The 17792-nt window shown below is 46.3% G+C and overlaps 1 protein-coding gene across 2 annotated transcripts in view; it reads right to left on the reverse strand.

The window, feature by feature from the left end:
- Window positions 1-17792, reverse strand: part of MRPL39 (mitochondrial ribosomal protein L39) — a 110423-nt gene that overhangs the window by 37466 nt on the left and 55165 nt on the right. For both annotated transcript variants that reach the window (XM_044284332.1, XM_044284331.1), the window contains 3 exons: window positions 16430-16529; window positions 9871-9938; window positions 2325-2437 (listed from right to left, as the gene is read on the reverse strand). In XM_044284332.1, the coding sequence (XP_044140267.1) occupies window positions 2325-2437; window positions 9871-9938; window positions 16430-16529 (281 nt within the window). The remainder of the gene's footprint in view (window positions 1-2324; window positions 2438-9870; window positions 9939-16429; window positions 16530-17792) is intronic.

The raw sequence follows: 17792 nt of genomic DNA on the forward strand, positions 1-17792 counted from the left end.
TGAAAGGTCCTCTTTAAATGAGTGTTTATGAGGTCAGGAGATCAGAGATAAGGCTTCACATAAGCTGTCAGCTGATGGGATTCAGGAGGGACAGTCTGTAAATAGACTGATTTTTAACCTCATGTATCACATAAACTGATGACATTTTTTAACAAAGTTAACCAAAGAATGATTCTTTTTTTTCCAGCCGAAAATGAGTAAAATATAATCCTAAAGAAATTGCCCTGAAGGTGTTCTTGGCCTTTAAAGAGAATTCCTATCCCATTCCAGAGGGATCCAAGCTATTGAATACACCCAGCGCTTCCCTGTGGGGGTTGAAGGGCTTGATGTAGGAGCAGATGAGGACATCTCGGGAAGTCTTCTACTACAGCTCACCCAACCTCGTGTACAAGTACTAGAAAGCTTCCCCATCAATGCAGATGAAAACTTGGGACTTTAAGTCCAGCATCTATACTGTAAAAGTAGAGCTTTACTTTACTTATGCTCAGACCTCAGGAAAAGGTCCCCCAACTGCTGAAATATAAGACCCCTACGTCACGAAGGCACAGCCCCCAACCACCTGACCTGGTGGGACACATGAACATTGGGCTATGCACTTTCAGGTGACCTCCTGACGTATTCCTCCAATGATTGCCCCTCTGCACCTATAGAACGGCGTCCGTCTCTCATAGGCTCCCTGTTAGAAAGAAAATAAATGCGAGGTATACTTTTTCTTACTGCATGCCTCTGTAAAGAACAGCTATCCATACAGCAGAAAAACGGAATCGCAGCGTATACTGGCCCAACCGAGGCCGCAAGGACACTATGGATATGCTTCACACATTGAGATATGGTAAACTGACCCTGCAAAAAACTCATAGTGAGGGCAGCCTTACAGAGGGGGGTTTCTGGATCAAAGACCCCCTCCCCGCTCTGTTATTTGATGCAGTAAACCCCTGGAAAAGGCGGTTCTAGCCCCGGAGGACTAAGCAGTACCACGTATTACACAGATACAGGAGATGACCATTACTTAGGCACATAGTAGTAGATGCAAAAACAAGTCACCAAAAGAACTGCATTAGATAAAATGAAATGTGCATGCGCCACCTTCCCTTTACCCCGAGCCGGCCATACATGAGACGTACTGTATATCAGCCGAACCCACCAATTTCTGCAGGACTGGGCCACCATCCAACGTGAAGGGGGCGCCACGACTCTCCCTGCAGGATGTGTGTGCGTGCATGTGGGGGGGGTCCTAAGGATCAGGCTTATGGATTTCAACATGTCTCATCATTTTGCTCTTGGCAAGACACGCAATCACCAGACGAATCTGGCAGCAGCTTGCTCCGCTCACCAGGCGGCATTACTGAGGACGTTTCTCCTACAAGCAGCATCTCTTTAAAGGGGTTATCCAACCCCTAAAATGCCTCCCCAAATGCCCGGGCCCCTCACACATCTTGTATGCGTGGATGAAATCATCTGGCGACAGGGGAGCAGCCAATAGCAGGCCGCGACGGGAACGAGTCTCCTGGAAGACGCTAGGGAGGCTCCCCCCTGTCCCAGACCCAATCTCTTTCTAACAAGCTAAGAACCAGCCCTGTACCTCACATGGATCCAGAGATTTCCCCATTCATTGTCCAATGGCTCAGCTAGATTTATTTCAAGCTGGAAGCTCAGTGGCCATGTCCTTTCTGCTGCAGCTGGTGGCGGTTCAAGGATGGAACTGAGCGTGTGCGTCCAACTCAGTGAGCTGGACAAATTTTTTCAAAAAAGAGCAAACAGCAGGTGGCGCTATGCAGTGAATAACTCGTGGCTGTACTCAATTTTTAATTCATTCCAATTACAAAAACATTCAGATCCAGGTGCTGGCTTGAAAAAAGGAGACTATTTTTTAAGGTAGCGCCGCGCAGGGCACCATATGGTGGATACAGCTTCAGGGACGCTATGTGCCTCCACATGAAAGGCAAGGAAGGGCAAGTTCACTTTTCCATTCTGCCTCATTATTGCCTCTGCACATGAAGAGACAAAGAAAAAGTACAGAATTATAATATTACACATCCTGAAAGGTCAATCTGGCCGTCGCACCTGAGCGGAGAAATGCGTCGGTACACCCGGTTTGATCATTAAGACCAGAGAGGATTATAGTAAAAGCCGAACATTTATATCCGCACAGAACGCTCTGCTCTCGGTACAAACCGTCCAGAAAGTAAAAATCCGGCCTCTGACCAGACGGCCATTGTGATGTTCTTCTGCGCCCGCCGAGGCTAAGTGATGAGAAGAAAGCGGCATTATTCTATACCAGACGCGTGTCGGTGTCATAGAGAGAAAATAATTGGTTAACTCACGGATTGTACTGGAAGACGTCTCTGGCGACCTTTTCCTCCACTTCCAAACACTCAAACGGCAAATCTTTGCTTATGAGCTTCAGCGCATCCTTCGTGAACGAATGGAGGTTCTCCTGCAGAAGAGAAGAAAAACATATCTGGGTCATACAGTCCTTAAAGGGACCTGTCACCAGCCACCTTCCTATCCAACTGTTTGCACAGAAATAAAACGTTCCTGAGTTGTGACACTTTCTTTCTTAATATGCAAACTAGGCCTTTGGTGCCATGAGGGCGTGACCGTTGCTCTTGTGGAACCCAAGCTCTGCTCATCTCTGTGGCCAGCCCCTTCCCAGGTGCTCTGCCACTGCCTGGCCTTGTCAATCAAGGCAGCTGGCCACAGAAAGGGGCGGAGCTTGGGTGCAACAAGAGCAATGGTGACGCCCTCAATGCATCAAAGGCATCATTTGCATATTAAGAAAAAGTATTGTAAATCGGGAACAGAACCCCGGGTCAACAAAAGAAAGCCAGCATTTTAATCAGTTGAAGCACAGCTATGGGGTCTATGGAAACCGTTTGAGAGGGAGGTCGCTGGTGACAGATTCCCTAGAATAACCCCCCATATCAGCATCAACCTCATGTGTGCGGTGCTGTCCCCCAACAACAGATGGCGAGGGGAAAAGAATCAGGCTGTTGGATTACAACATGCCCAATCTTTTTGTTACCTGAGGTAACTGCCTGAGGTGTCTGCCAGGTGCTTATTCCTCCTCCCTATTTGCAAAGAGGGGTGAGGCGGATCGGCCTATCCAATGCGTACGGCCAGATTTAGGCACTTAGAGGGGTTGTCTCCTGAACCTATATAGATGTCAGAGAGCGGGACCCCCACTTGAAATTCCCCTCTAAAAGACTTGAGCCAGACATTGAACGCCATGTAGTACTACATTATCCCCTATCATCCATGCACCTATTGCCCTTGTTTCAACTCAAAGCCAGGACCTCCATGTTGCTCGTTTTGAAAGGGACCGTCTTGGATGGACCACAGGATATGTCACAATATCTAATAGGCTAGGGCAGCGGCCAGCTCTTGTGAAACTACAATTCCCATATTTCTATGAGAGTTCTGATGCATGCTGGGAGTTTTAGTTTCACAACAGCTGGAGTGCCGCAGGTTGTCCGTCCCTGGGATATGGTGTCCCTTCTTACCCCCTACAACAACTCCCGGCTGCTCCGCGCTTGTGCATGGTCCTCTCCATTAAAGTCTGCTGGAGCAAGCAGTGCTGGACGGGGAGGCATTTTGCCATCTCAGGGGCATCTTTCCAACAATTCTGCATTTGACACTGGATCTAACCAAAGAGCAACAGAATTATTACTAACAATCGGGCGGCACAACCTCTTGAGTTCAGGGACAGGCCTCTTACTGTACACTGCATTTACACTTCGATCCTACATTTTGCTGACTATGGAGCACAGATTCCATTTGGCATCAATATGAAGCAGCAGAATGATAAAAAATAGGGTTTATTATAAAAATGCATTCATTTGGAAAGGCAGGATATACCCTTTAAATATTAAAATATGAATTTACCACCAAGGCCACTACAGCCACAATGAAGGAGCATTAACCCCCCCCCATAGAGATCTGCTATTGAAGAGGCTGAATTGTTGTATAATATTAAATGGATTAAGCTAAAGATTTCATAAAAACTGAGATTTTCCTTAGTATTCGGTATGCAGAGAGCGTCCCTACAGCAACACTGCTATTTCTGGAGCACATTTCATGGGTGTTCAGACTGAAAGAGCAATGGGGACACCCACTGGAGACACAAAATGTAGAAGACCACACTTCTTTTAAAATGACAGAAGCACGTAATAGCAATATGTGAATGAGATGTGGTCCTCAGGACGTCTTCTATCTTAAGTCATTCGAAAGACAATGTGCCCTTTCCCTTAAAATGAATACGCTCTTATTCACACCCTATTTTTTTTTTTTTAGGTCCCTTTTTCTACACTGATCAACTTCTACATTTATTGCAATAGGGGTTGAGTCTCGTTTGTCTGATACAAAGCACCAAATCTTCTGCATAGATGTAAAATATAACATTCTGCCTAAAGCCACCACTAGAGGGAGCTTGGGAGCATACAGGATACTGCTCACACATTGAACTCTTCTAACAGCAAAACACTATGCAGTAAGCTTTTAAGCTCCCCCTAGTGGTAGCTACAGGCATTCAACATCTTTATTAATTTGTACCAGCCAAAAATATTGCCAGCTGAAGGACTTTGAAGTCTCAATTTTCAGCCCACAAAAGATTAGGTATATTGAAGGGGTTCTCCAAGAATTAAAGAAATGAAAATACTTATTTTATAATAAATATATTCACAAATACCGTTCATTACTTAGAATGGCTTGTTTTGTCTAGGGAGCAATCATTGGGAGAAATAAAATGGCCGGCGTCCTATCAGTACACACAAAACCTGTCCTAATCACACAGGAGGACAAGTTACTTCACCACAATGAGACATAGAGCTGCCTCATCCTCCTCTCTGCTCTGCCTGTCAGAAATCATGATCCTGAATACAGGTGAATCTCTGTGGGAATGTAGATGATGAGGAGACATGAGAGGAGGTGAGGGGTGGCTAATGAGCAGCAGCTCTTGTATGCAGTCTCCATTACCACAGTCTGTCCTGTCCCTCCTCTCTGTACTTCATGTCTCCTCATCAACTAATTTCCTCAGAGATTTAGCTAAAGTTCTTATCATCTGTATTCAGGATAATAATCCCTGACAAGTAGAGAGGAGGAGGAGGAGGAGGAGGCAGCTCTTTACCTCAGTGTCGTAAAGTAACTTGTCCTCATGTGTGATCAGGACAGGTTTTGTCTGAACTAATGGGACAGCGGCCATTTTGTTTCCCCTGATGATTGCTCCCCAGACAAAACGAGCCCTTATAAATAATGAAAGGTATTTGAGAATATATTTATAATAAAGTAATATTTAAGTATTTTCATTTTCTTAATTCCCGGAGAACCCGTTTAAGGAGCTGTAACATGAACAACATGTATCACCTATTTACAGAATAAGTGATAAATGTCAGATTGCTGGGGGCTGACGCCCCGAGAACAGGGGTCCCCGAGTGCCCTCTCTGAACAGAGCAGTAGTGTGAATATAGTCCATACACTTCTATGGGACTGACATAGACCCCAATCCTTCATCCTACACAAATGAAAGGAACAGCAAAGCCCCGGGGATTCAAAGGTTTAAAGGGGATGTCTCACTTCAGTAAATTGCATTTATCATGTAGAGAAAGTCAATGCAAGGCACTTACTAATGTATTGTGATTGTCCATGTTGTCTCCTTTGCTGGCTGAATTAATTTTTTCATCACATTATAGTCTGCTCGTTTCCATGGTTATGACCACTGTGGTAATGTGAACAGTGCTGGAAGGTGTGTTGCCCCATTTCAGGTACCTCAGATGGGTGAGAAAGATAAAATCCAGAGAGTGGCAGTAGTCTCAGCAAAGCATAGTTTGCTGAGACATTTTTGTATACATTTTCTGGGCTGGATTTTACTTGGACTGGTGGCTAGGCTTGGTAGAGGGAGTTCCCAGTCCACACCCTTCCAGTATGGGTTTTTCTTTCTACCTGAGGTGATCGCAGGTGAGGCCTGCTGTAATCAGGCTGGCATAAAGCGCCTCAGAGTAGGTCAGTCTGAGGAGGGAGAGCAAGACTGTTTTGTGAAGCAGAGGCTCTATGTGTGGTCTCAGTCAGGAGGACTGAGGGGCCACAAGGCTTTGAATAGCCTGAGGTTTGGAGGACCTAGCGACACCTAGAGAACGAGGGTTGCACGCCCAGCGTCTGGAGGACTACTGGGACACACTCCACCAAAAGGTGTGGAGTTTCCACAGCCTTGCGGCTGCAGTATTGATGTTGGCTGAGGAAAGCCGCATATGTTGTCCATGTGTGAACTGTGCTCTATGAGTGAGGTAGGGACGTATTGTGTTTAGGTAGCGCCTAGACGGGCAGGAGTTTATTTGTGTTTTAAGTGTTGGCGGTGCGGGAACCTCACCCCACCCAGTGATGTATAACTATCCTTTATAAGAAGACTGTCAAAATAAATGCACAGTTTGGACATGAAAATCCGTTGTCTGGTGAGATATCTGTGAGTGTGACCCCCTGAAAAGAGACTATCCCTTACACCACGTTGCAATCCATCATCGGTGGCCATGCTTGCGTGCTGTAGTAAAAAGGGATGGCCTCTCTGGTGGCTAGGACGGTGAGAGCTCACATACTCACATAGGCTAGTGCTTTTTTCTATAGTGTAGAAGCACGACCACTGGTGCTGGATTGCAGGGTGGTCGTAACCATGGAAACGAGCAGAGTATAATGAAATGGAAAAATGAATCCAGCCAGCAAAGGAGGCAATATGGACAATCACAATACATTAGTAAGTGGCTTGTATTTTCTGTACAAGATTTAATGCTCCGCTGCATCCGTCCTCCATAGGGTCCCATAAAAACATATGCTTTTTTGTTTTTTTACTGCATATCTTTATCACACCCTACTATGTACACTGAAATACACCAGCTAGACTGAGGCCAAAAAGACACACTTTTGGGTTTAGTCTGGCCAACGTTACCCTATGTGCACAGTGTGCACACCAGGTGCTTTCCCAAACCAAATGTGAACATAGCCTTCCAGGCTAATACTCAGAGGTTGGTCTGCAGACAGATCCCCCCAAATAGAGTCCATCAGCATTTTTGTACGTCTGTGTAAGTAAATACTTATATTCCCTTGAAATAATATTTCTGTCCCCACACTAATTTTGAAACTTTACATTGCTCCATCAATCTGTACTTCCTACTACAATTCACAATAGGATGGTAGCACTCCCCTTCTCAGTAGGTTGTGTCCCTTTCAGCACTGCTAGATTTCTTATGTTAACTCAGAGTTGTGAATTTATTCAGACATTTCCAGGTGTATTAACAGAGGAACAGCACATTGCCGAGTTCGGGATTGCTACTTTGTGGAGCTTACTAAAACAAATGTGAGGATGGCTGACAGGTCCTAAACCTTGGCATTAATCGAGGGATGGAAAAGAAAGGGAATCAAATTTCTTTTTACGGTACAAAGACTCCACAAGTTCCTGTCTTGTAGAAAACTGATAAGGAAGAGGTCCGTCTCCGCCAGGATTCCTCTGGGAACAGTAGGTGCTGAGAATTAGGGGGGACGTTTTCTGATCACGCAAGCTGCCTCAAAGCCAGACAGAACCCATATATTACCATATTGTTCACTCCACAAGATGCACTTTTCCCCCCCAAAGTGTGTGTGTGTTGGTGGGGGGGGGGGGGGGGAGGCGGGGGGAATGGCAGTATGGCTAATGAAGCAAATACTGATGACTGCGTCCATTATGGAGGTGCCCATTAGTACACAATAGGACCAGAGACCGTTGAGTATAGCCCTCGTTGTGCTGGCTGTCCTCACTGCTCCCTGGTGACGTCAGGTCACAGTGCGGTGTCGGCAGAAACCAGGGAGCGGCGAGTGCAGGAAGAGTTACAGGATCTCCCGAGTGATGGAGCAATTCAGATCAGGAGAGGTACATTTATTTATTTTATGTCGAACTGAGGTCTGGTGAGGAATGGTAATTTAATTTGGGGGTCTGATCTGAGGTCTGATGAGGATTGGGGGTCTGATCTGAGGTCTAATGAGAATTGGGGGTCTGATCTGAGGTCTAATGAGGATTGGGGGTCTGATCTGAGGTCTAATGAGGATTGGGGGTCTGATCTGAGGTCTGATGAGGATTGGGGGTTTGATCTGAGGCCTGATGAGGATTGGGGGTCTGATCTGAGGTCTAATGAGGATTGGGGGTCTGATCTGAGGTCTAATGAGGATTGGGGGTCTGATCTGAGGTCTAATGAGGATTGGGGGTCTGATCTGAGGTCTAATGAGGATTGGGGGTCTGATCTGAGGCCTAATGAGGATTGGGGGTCTGATCTGAGGCCTAATGAGGATCGGGGGTCTGATCTGAGGCCTAATGAGGATTGGGGGTCTGATCTGAGGCCTAATGAGGATTGGGGGTCTGATCTGAGGTCTAATGAGGATGGGGGTCTGATCTGAGGTCTAATGAGGATGGGGGTCTGATCTGAGGTCTGATGAGGATGGAACAAAATCACAGAAATAAAGTGGCAAATATGGGGGAACTGCTCAAACCCCAAACACTGTAGCGTGTTTCTCATTGGGGGAGCAGGCCCACCGCATGTGGACCGCAGCAAACGACCATCCCCAGCAAAAAATGCGTACAATGGAGGATGCCGGCGCGGTCCACATGCACCACAAAGGCATCCTACACAAAACTGAGCATTGTGCAGATGAAAATATAATTATATAAATCACAGAAAAAAATGCACCAAACGGACATGCCACTGACTATACTAGCTAGTCATACAAGCAGATATTAAGAGCTGAGACTTTTGCCAATATATTCCTGTCAGGAACACATCGGAGCCCATCCTGCACCACGTCACGGTCTCTCAGCATGGCAAGGGTCCTACCACTACGCTACCTATGGTGTGAACATGGTCTGAAGGTGATGTAATCCGGCTCACAGCCAAGCTTCCACACAACCGCATAGCAGGACAACTAATGCAATGTGAATACAGCAAGACTGTAAGCCACACCCATATCAGACCATGTGATGGAGGTCTCCAGGTGCAAAAGAATGTTTAAATGCCAGGTAAAGGCACATTCAATACATATAAAACAAAATCATGATGGTGCATGATGAGCTCCGATGTGTTCCTGACGGGAATATATTGGCAAAAGTCTCAGCTTTTAATATCTGCTTGTAAGACTAGCTAGTATAGTCAGTGGCATGTCCGTTTGGTGCATTTTTTTCTGTGATTTATCTGATGAGGAATAGAGGTCTGATTTGGGGGTCTGATCTGAGGTCTGATGGGGAATGGTGGTTTGATCAGAGGTCTGATCCGGATTGGGGGTCTGATCTAAGATCTAATGAGGAATAGGGGGTCTGATCTGAGATCTGATGGGGATTGGGGGTCTGATCTTAAGTCTGATGAAAAAAATAATAATCGTATTTTCCTCCACTAAATCCCTGGTTCGTCTTAAGGTCCTGTGAGTCCTATTGTCTGAAAAACATGGTACTTCTAATGCCCTAGCACTGGGGGGGAACATAAAACAGACACCTCCTGAGACAGATAAATAACTATTATTTTGCTTTTGGAATGAAGTTTTTTGTTTTTTTACTTTATTGCCTCGTTACCTCCACTTAGCCACAGAGGACATGTAATTTATGAGGGTCCTGATGTATACGACACATCTTCCCTCTGTAAACATAATGAATATTTCAGCTTTTTTTTTTTTGCCTTTAAGCTGTTCTTAGAAGTCGGAATAAACATATATCTGCCAAGCTCTGCACTGGAACAGAGTCAAGGCGATAGAAGACGCCCGTGGAGATGAAGTTGTGGCGATGGCAGCAGCAGTGCCCATTACGGCAGCTGTGATCACAGATAGTCTGTCTCACCAGCCGTGAAGGCTGGAGGAAAACCCTAGCAAGCTCACCTTTGTCGGGTTCCAGTCGTCCAGCCGGTTGTCCAGCACCACGTCATAGCAGAACGCTCCGGAGATCACTGCGCAGAGGACAGAGGCATGTGGTTAGATGGATAACTTTTCCATATTCGCTGCCAGTAAATCCGGATTAACCCGGGCACTGGCAGGAAAGTGCAATGTACTAAATACATGTAGACCATGCAGAGCCGGCCAAGCTAAGCCTGTCAATATTATACTTGTGGAATAGCAGGGCCAAGCGCTGGGTTTTAGGTAAATTGGAACATATTGATCTTTCATGTAGTAATATTTGCTGTGATGCACGGACAGTTCCACAGAGCAATTCTCAGATTTTCAGGGAAAGGAAGAATCCGTTTTGGATGCTTTATTTTTACAGGGGTCCAGCACATGAATGAGTCGCTGCCCCTAGTGATGCATCGGGGTGGGGCGGCTCCCTCCCTGCACCAACTGTGCACTAAAAATCACTAACTTCTGTCACCTTGATAGAAAGCTATTCTTTTACTGCTACAGATTTTTTTTCAATTCAGAAAACCCTTAAAAAGGATGGTTTCATCTGACACACTGGAGGCATATCTGGGGCCCACATCCATGTCCAGAATAGGGCCCCTGAAGCGAGCAGAGATCAGCAAGTGCAGCCATCCTATATTCATTTCTATGGAACAGCCGAGCAGTCCCATAGAAGTAAATGGAGAGGTAACCACGTTTGCACGGTGCGCTCTCCATTCATTACTGACAGGATAGAGTCAGACTGCGCAGGGACACCCCCCAACTGGTAACACCCCTCTGTACCCTGACTGCAGACTGCTAGCAATTCATTCATAACTTCTAGCAGAAATAATAAAAGAACGGTACAACATACAGACATAAGAAAAGATGCCGCAGAATTGTTATTACATGGGGAATGCATGGAGCTATTAAAACAGGCATGTCAGGAGTGGAGACGGCTACTCTTCAAAGGGTTATCCAACACCTTTAATGACCCCTCAATTTTTTTTATTATTGCAATTCTCTTATTTTAGGCAAAAAACAACAACATTTTTTTCAATTGGTCTTTATCAAAAAAATAAGAATAAATTAACAGTTTTTGTGATACAGGGGTTAAATGTCAGTCTATTCACAGACTGCCACTTTCTGTTTACTCAGATGATGGCTCATGTACAGATCTCATCTTCTGACCTCATAAACACTCATTTAAGCCATATTCTTATCAGTTTGAAAACTTAATAAAAGCTCTACATGAGCCATCCTCTGACAGACTGACATTTAACCCCTGTATCACAAAAACTGTCAGGCCCTGTTAGGCTACTTTCCCAACAGCGTTTTTTTGTGGATCTGTCATGGATCTGCAAAAACGCTTCCGTTATAATAATACAACCGCATGCATCCGTCATTAACGGATCCGGTTGTATTATGTCTTATATAGCCATGACGGATCCGTCATGAACACCACTGAAAGTCAATGGGGGACGGATCAGTTTTCTATTGTGTTAGAGAAAACGGATTCGTCCCCATTGACTTACATTGTGTGTCAGGACGGATCCGTCTTGCTCCGCACCACATCGCGGACAGAAAAATGCTGCTTGCAGCGTTATTTTGTCCGCGATGGGGATGCAACCAAACGGAACGCATTTTGGTGCACTCCGCTTCGTTCAGTTCAGTTTTGTCAATGACAATGATGGGGACAAAACTGAAGCGTTTTTTTTTCCCGCTATTGAGATCCTATGACGGATCTCAATTGCGGAATTGAAAACGCTACTGTGAAAGTAGCCTTACACGTGCACTCGGCAGCTGAGTTTTAGTATAAGCTAATGAGCCTCTAGGAGCAACGGGGGCGTTGCCCTTACACCTAGAGGCTCTGCTCTCTCTGCAACAGCCTTGCCTTCTCCACTTAGATTTACAAGGTCAGGCATCATGATGTTTTCACTGCCTGGCCCCGTCAATTAAAGTGCAGAGGGCACAGCAGTTACAAACAGAGCAGAGCTACGTGTATAGTTAACGCCCCGTTGCTCCTAGAGGCTTATTTGAATGTATTAAAAGCGCACATGAGACAGGTCAGCCACAGGTACAAATCTGCTGACAGACGCCCTTTAATGCGCTGGTGACAATTCAATGACCGGCAGTTTTGGAGACTAAACTTTCAGACTTCAGCGATCATCCGATCTAAGTTGCGGCTGGTAGTATTTCTGGTCTCTGACATTCTTCAACCAAACCTGGTCATTTTGTCAGCAAAAAAAGGAAAGGAAAGGAAAAAAAAAAAAAAAGGATGAAGACACGAGCGTGTGACGCCCCCACCCTTCGTGAAGAGTAAGATCTGCAGGAGAAAGGCTTTCTTGTCTAATAACGGAGCCATAAGACGGCAGATATCAAACATAATATCTCAACACACAACCCGAAATTACGGAGGACTTCTGCTTTAATCTCCGCCGCTCGTGTGAAGTCTGAAGAGTATTTACAGAGGGCACAGCTTGTATGGAGGGAACAGGGCTGCACGCGTTTCATGATTTGAGACACCTTGATCCTCTCGCTCATACAGCACTACTACGCCTCCCGACGAAGAAAAGAAAAAAGTGTGAGGACGGCAGACGAGGGTGGGACTGTCGCAAGATCCATCTCATGCCTGTAAATCCTCCGTTAATTAATAATGTATCGCGCTTCTCTCCATAATTCTGCGCTGGCGTCGGAGATCTCATCAATTCTTCATAACACGCTGTTTATTGTTTTCATTACACGGATACAAAGCAGACGTCGCTGCGTGAGGCTTCAAGGATTAAAAGTTTTCCTGTTTAGACAAAACTATCTTTACGGGAAGCCCAACTAGCGGCTATGCGCCTATGGGCCTGACTGGAGCGCTGAATGGGCTCTCAGGGGGTCTTAGAACTCTATGTTGTGCCATTCCTCCTAGAAGTTTGTGAATAAAGGTACAACTGAGCGTCCGTGTGCAGGGACCCACCCCCAGTTGTCCCATTATTCACAAACGTCTAGCAGGAATAATAGAGGACCGGCATAACAGAGTATAGGCCCCTTGCAGACGAGCATTCCTCCTGCAGCGACTCCGCATCGCAGCACTCGGCCTGACCTCCCACCACTGCCGGGATTCACATAGCATTATATTGATTTATGGCGATATGTAACCCTTACAGTTCTGGAATGTATTGGATAACACTGGCAGCATTATGCCAGTGTTATCCAATACATTCCAGAACTGTAAGGCCTCTTTCACACGAGCGTGTCCGGATTAGGTCCGGATGCGTCTCGGTGCATTGCGGCAAACCCGCGCGAGTAGGTACCCAATTGCAGTCAGTTTTGATTGTGATTGCGTTCCGTTTTTATTGCGCGGGTGTAATGTGTTTTGCACGCGCGTGATAAAAAACTGAATGTAATACCCAGACCCGAACTTCACAGAAGTTTATCACAGTGTCTGAGGCTGGATGAAAAGTTTGGTGCGTGGTTAGATGCATTTTGTCTGACTTTATTGATTGGGCAGCTTACTTGGCAACAGAGTTTTGCACCAAACTTTTGCATATTAAGCCACTCCCCTTCCCCCGCTCCCCTTTCCCACTGTCACTCCTCACTCACCCCTTTTTCCCCACCAAGCCATCCCCCTTTTTCCCACCAAGCCACTCCCTTTCCTTTTCCCACCAAGCCACTTACTCCCTTTTCCCCACCAAGCCACTCCCCCTGGTAGACTAGATGCAATCGATTACTGTAAAACTAGGTGCTTCTACAAGAAACAAAAAAATTAAATGTAAAGACTACTTTGTCACATCCATAAGGCTTAGTTCACACGAACGTGTGTGATCTGTGGCCGTATTGCGGCCCGCAAATCACGGGCCGCAATACACGGCCACAGTTCCGTGTGCATTCCGCATCACGGATGCGGACCCATTCACTTCAATGGGTCCGCAAATCCGGAATCGCGGAACGGCCGCACGGGACGGGACCCCTCGGAAGCACTACGGAGTGCTTCCGTGGGGTTACGTCCCGTACCTCCGTTCAACAAAAAGATAGAACATGTCCTATCTTTTAGTGGAACGGGCGGATCGTGGACCCATTAAAGTGAATGGGTCCGCGATCCGATGCGGCTGACCTACAGCCGGTGATCGTGCATTGCGGCCCGCTATTTGCGGGCCGCAGCACGAGCACGGGTCACACACGTTCGTGTGAACTCGGCCTAAGGATGATAAAGCCACACATTCAGGCAGTCCCAGGCAATTACCATAACGAAGCCCTAAATGTGCCCCGTCAGTACTGTACACCAGCGATGGAGTCAGGAAGAACACGTGGGAGAAATAGGAAAAAAAAAATAACAAAACACAAAGGAACAAGTCCCTGACCCCAATCATGTCAACAGTATGAAAAGTGACAATTACTGAGGGAAATATCACAAGACGCCAAATACACAAACATCCTGGAAGTTTAATTATAAAGGAGCCGGGCGAAGGTCTGGTTATGACAGGCGCTGGGTACGGGCTGTGTAATGAGAAATCACAATGTGCAATTTCCCATCCCTGGCATTGCCCACCTCCTAGTACCCCACTAATTACCCAGTCATTAGAGTCCATGTTTTCATTAGCGCGCAGTAATAACCACACTAATTAACACCGCGCACGCTCCGCATTAGATTGTTTCCCATCATTGTCTGCTTTCTTTATTCTTCCTATTTGCAGATTTCTGCCCGATGCTTAAAACGCAAAAGCAAAAACTTTGAAAAAAATTGTGTGCCATGAGGCAGGGTTTGCTCTAGAATGGCATTGCCAATAAAATAACTACTCTTTCCTTAGACCAGTAGGCCGTTCTTTCGTTATTCCTCCTGAAAACTGTCAACTGGGTTTTACCATAGCCCTGATCACACAGGAGTGGCACTGACTGAGGAGTGTCTGTAGGGACACACCCCAAACTGGTAACATCAAGTTGCCAGTTTATTCATACATTTCTAGGAGGAATAACAGAGGAAGAGCACATAGCTGAGGTCTAAGGAAAGATGCTCCAGAATTTGCTGGCACCTCCTCTTTAGGGTACTTTCACACTTGCGTTAAACTTTTACGGTGTTGAGTTCCGTCCTAGGGTCTCAATACCGGAAAAAAGTTTTATCCTAATGCATTCTGAATGGAAAGAATTCCGTTTAGGATGTCTTCAGTTCAGTCACTGTACGGTTTTTGGGCGGAGAAAATACCGCAGCATTCCGGAACACCTGGCATTAATTTCCATTGAAATGCATTAATGCCGGATCCGGCCCCAAGAGTTCCGGAAAAACGGATCCGGTTTTGAGGTCTGCGCATGAGCAGACCTTTAAAAATGTGAAAGAGAAATACCGGATCCGTTTTTCCGGATGACAACCAGAGAGACGGATCTGGTATTGCAATGCATTTGTGAGATGGATCCGCATCCGGATCAGTCTTCAAATGGTATCCGTTTGCATACAGATTGTCGGATCCTGTGACGGAACTGCCTGCCGGAATCCAACGCAAATGTGAAGTACCCTTAAAGGGATATTATTATCCAGCAAACTGGATGGTGCTATATGATTTTCAAATATACTCCCCATCTCAATTCATCACTGTTTTCACAATCTCTGATTGCAGCCTTTGAATGAGATGAAAATCTGTCAGGGTCATTGGATGACCACACAGGTGCACGAGCAGAGCTTTCTTTTTTATATGCCTAAAGTATGTGACAATGGTTCCTACTGAATGACATATGGATGACACATCCTCAGGATTGGTGGGGGTCTGACTCCCAGCACCACCGCTTAGCGCCTGCTGTAAAAGGGCCGTGAGGGGAACACTGCAGCCTCTTCCACAGCTTGATGTCACGTGGCCTCTGTGCAACTAAGTCCTATTTAAGTTAAAAGGGTTTTCCGAGATTCTTATACTGATGAGATCCTCTGACCGCTGAGGGTCCGACACCCGGGACCCCCGCCGTTCAGATGTTTGAGACGGCAGAAGCGCTCCTGCATTCTCTCAGCTCACCAAGCACAGCTCTGTACATACTATTAGCATTCCGTTCTATGGTGCGGAGCTGCTCCTAGGCCATGTGACCGATGAACGTGACATCACATTGGCTAGGCTAAGCTGGAGAAGGACGCGGTGCTACTGCGAGCTCTGATGCCTTCGAGCTAATCAGTGGGGGTCCTGGGTGTTGAAACCCCACCGATCAGATACAGATGGATCTATCCAGAGGATAGGTCATCAATAAAAATATCTCGGAAAACCCCTTTAATGACATTGACCTGCAATACCAAGCACGGCCACTATATAATGTACGGTGCTGTGCTTGCTATACTATGAAAAGGCCACAGTGCTCGTCCATCCTGCCCCTTCTAGAAGCTGATCGGCATGGGTGCAGGTAGACAAATCATACACCGATGACCTATCCAACATGACGGACACCACGAAAGAAGCCAACCTACACCACTGTACGTCAATGAAGTACGTTAGACGCTGGTGGTATCCATCACTATGACAGATTCCAAAAATTGTCCTGGCTTCAGCTATGAAGTGTGAGCATAACATGAAATACAAAACGAGCCTCATTTATAGAAACTGAACCTGACCTGGTATTTCCGGAGCCCTGATGAGGGTCACGGTGTAGTCATCTTTAAAAGCTTGTTCCAACACATGTCCAAGTATGGCGGCACAGGATCTCCAGTAAGCCTAAAACCCAGAACAAAGTGCCATTAATTCCATGGCTCTGTACATCAAGAGGGGCTTACAAATACATAATATACATAACAGACTGGTACAGAGGAGGAGAGGACCCTGCCCACAAGAGCTTACAGTCTACAAGGGAAGGGGAGAACACAGTAGGTGAGGGTATAGGCTGCTCATGTGGCTGTGTGGTGGCTGCATGCACATTGCAGATGGTAGGCTTTCCTGAAGAGGTTGGTTTTAAGGTTTCTCTTGAAGGTTTGGATGTTGGGCTGGTGAGTTCCAGAGTAGTGGAGATGCAAGTTAGAAATCTTGTAGTCGAATGTGTGAAGAACAGATGAGAAGAGAACAGACTAGGAGGTCAGGTTATGGATGGCTTTATACGTAGTTAGTATTTTAAACTGAATTCCCTGGACAATGAGGAGTCAGTGAAGGGATTGGCAGAGGGGGGGGGGGGGCAGAGGAGAAATGAGGAGAGAGGTGGATTAACAAGGAGCAGAGAATAGATTGGAGGGGAGTGATAGTGCTGGATGGAAGGCCACAGAGGAGAATGTTGCAGTAGTCCAGGCGGGAGATGACGAGGGCATGCACTAGCATTTTAGTTGACTCAGGGGTGAAGGAGCGAATACGATAGATGTTCTTGAGGTGAAAATGGCAGTTGGAGGTGAGGGTTTGGATGTGTGGCTTGAAGGACAGGGAAGAATCAAATGTTATTCCCAGGCAGCGGGACTGTGAGACTGGAGAAAGCATTGTGCTATTAACAGTAATGGATTGGTCAGGTAGGAGGGCTGAGTGACATAGGGGAAAGACAATGAATTCAGTTTTCTTCATCTTGAGTTTTAGGAAGTGGAAGGAGAAGAATGAAGATATAGCCTACAGACACACTGGGATTTTGGACAGGTGACATCGGGGCCAGGTAGATTTGAGTGTCGTCAGCATAGAGGCTCTAAGAGCTGTCCCAGACTAAATGTATAAAAGGAGAAAAATAGGGGACCCAGGACAGAGCCTTGAGGGACACCAACAAAGAGGGGGCGTGATGAGGAGGTGGTATGGGAAACACTGAAGGTTCTGTTGGTGAGGTATGAGGAGATCCAGGACAGGGCTAGGTCTTTGATGCCAGGGGAAGAAAGGGTCAACAGCATCAAAGGCAGAGGACAGCTCAGGGAGGAGGAGCACAGAGTAGTGACGTTTAGCTTTGGCAGCTAGCTGATCATTGGAGACTTTGGTTAGGACAGTTTCAGTGAAATGATTGGGTCTAAAGCCGGATTG

Source organism: Bufo gargarizans, chromosome 3 (genome assembly GCF_014858855.1).
Source record: "Bufo gargarizans isolate SCDJY-AF-19 chromosome 3, ASM1485885v1, whole genome shotgun sequence".
Taxonomy (NCBI): Eukaryota; Metazoa; Chordata; class Amphibia; order Anura; family Bufonidae; genus Bufo; species Bufo gargarizans.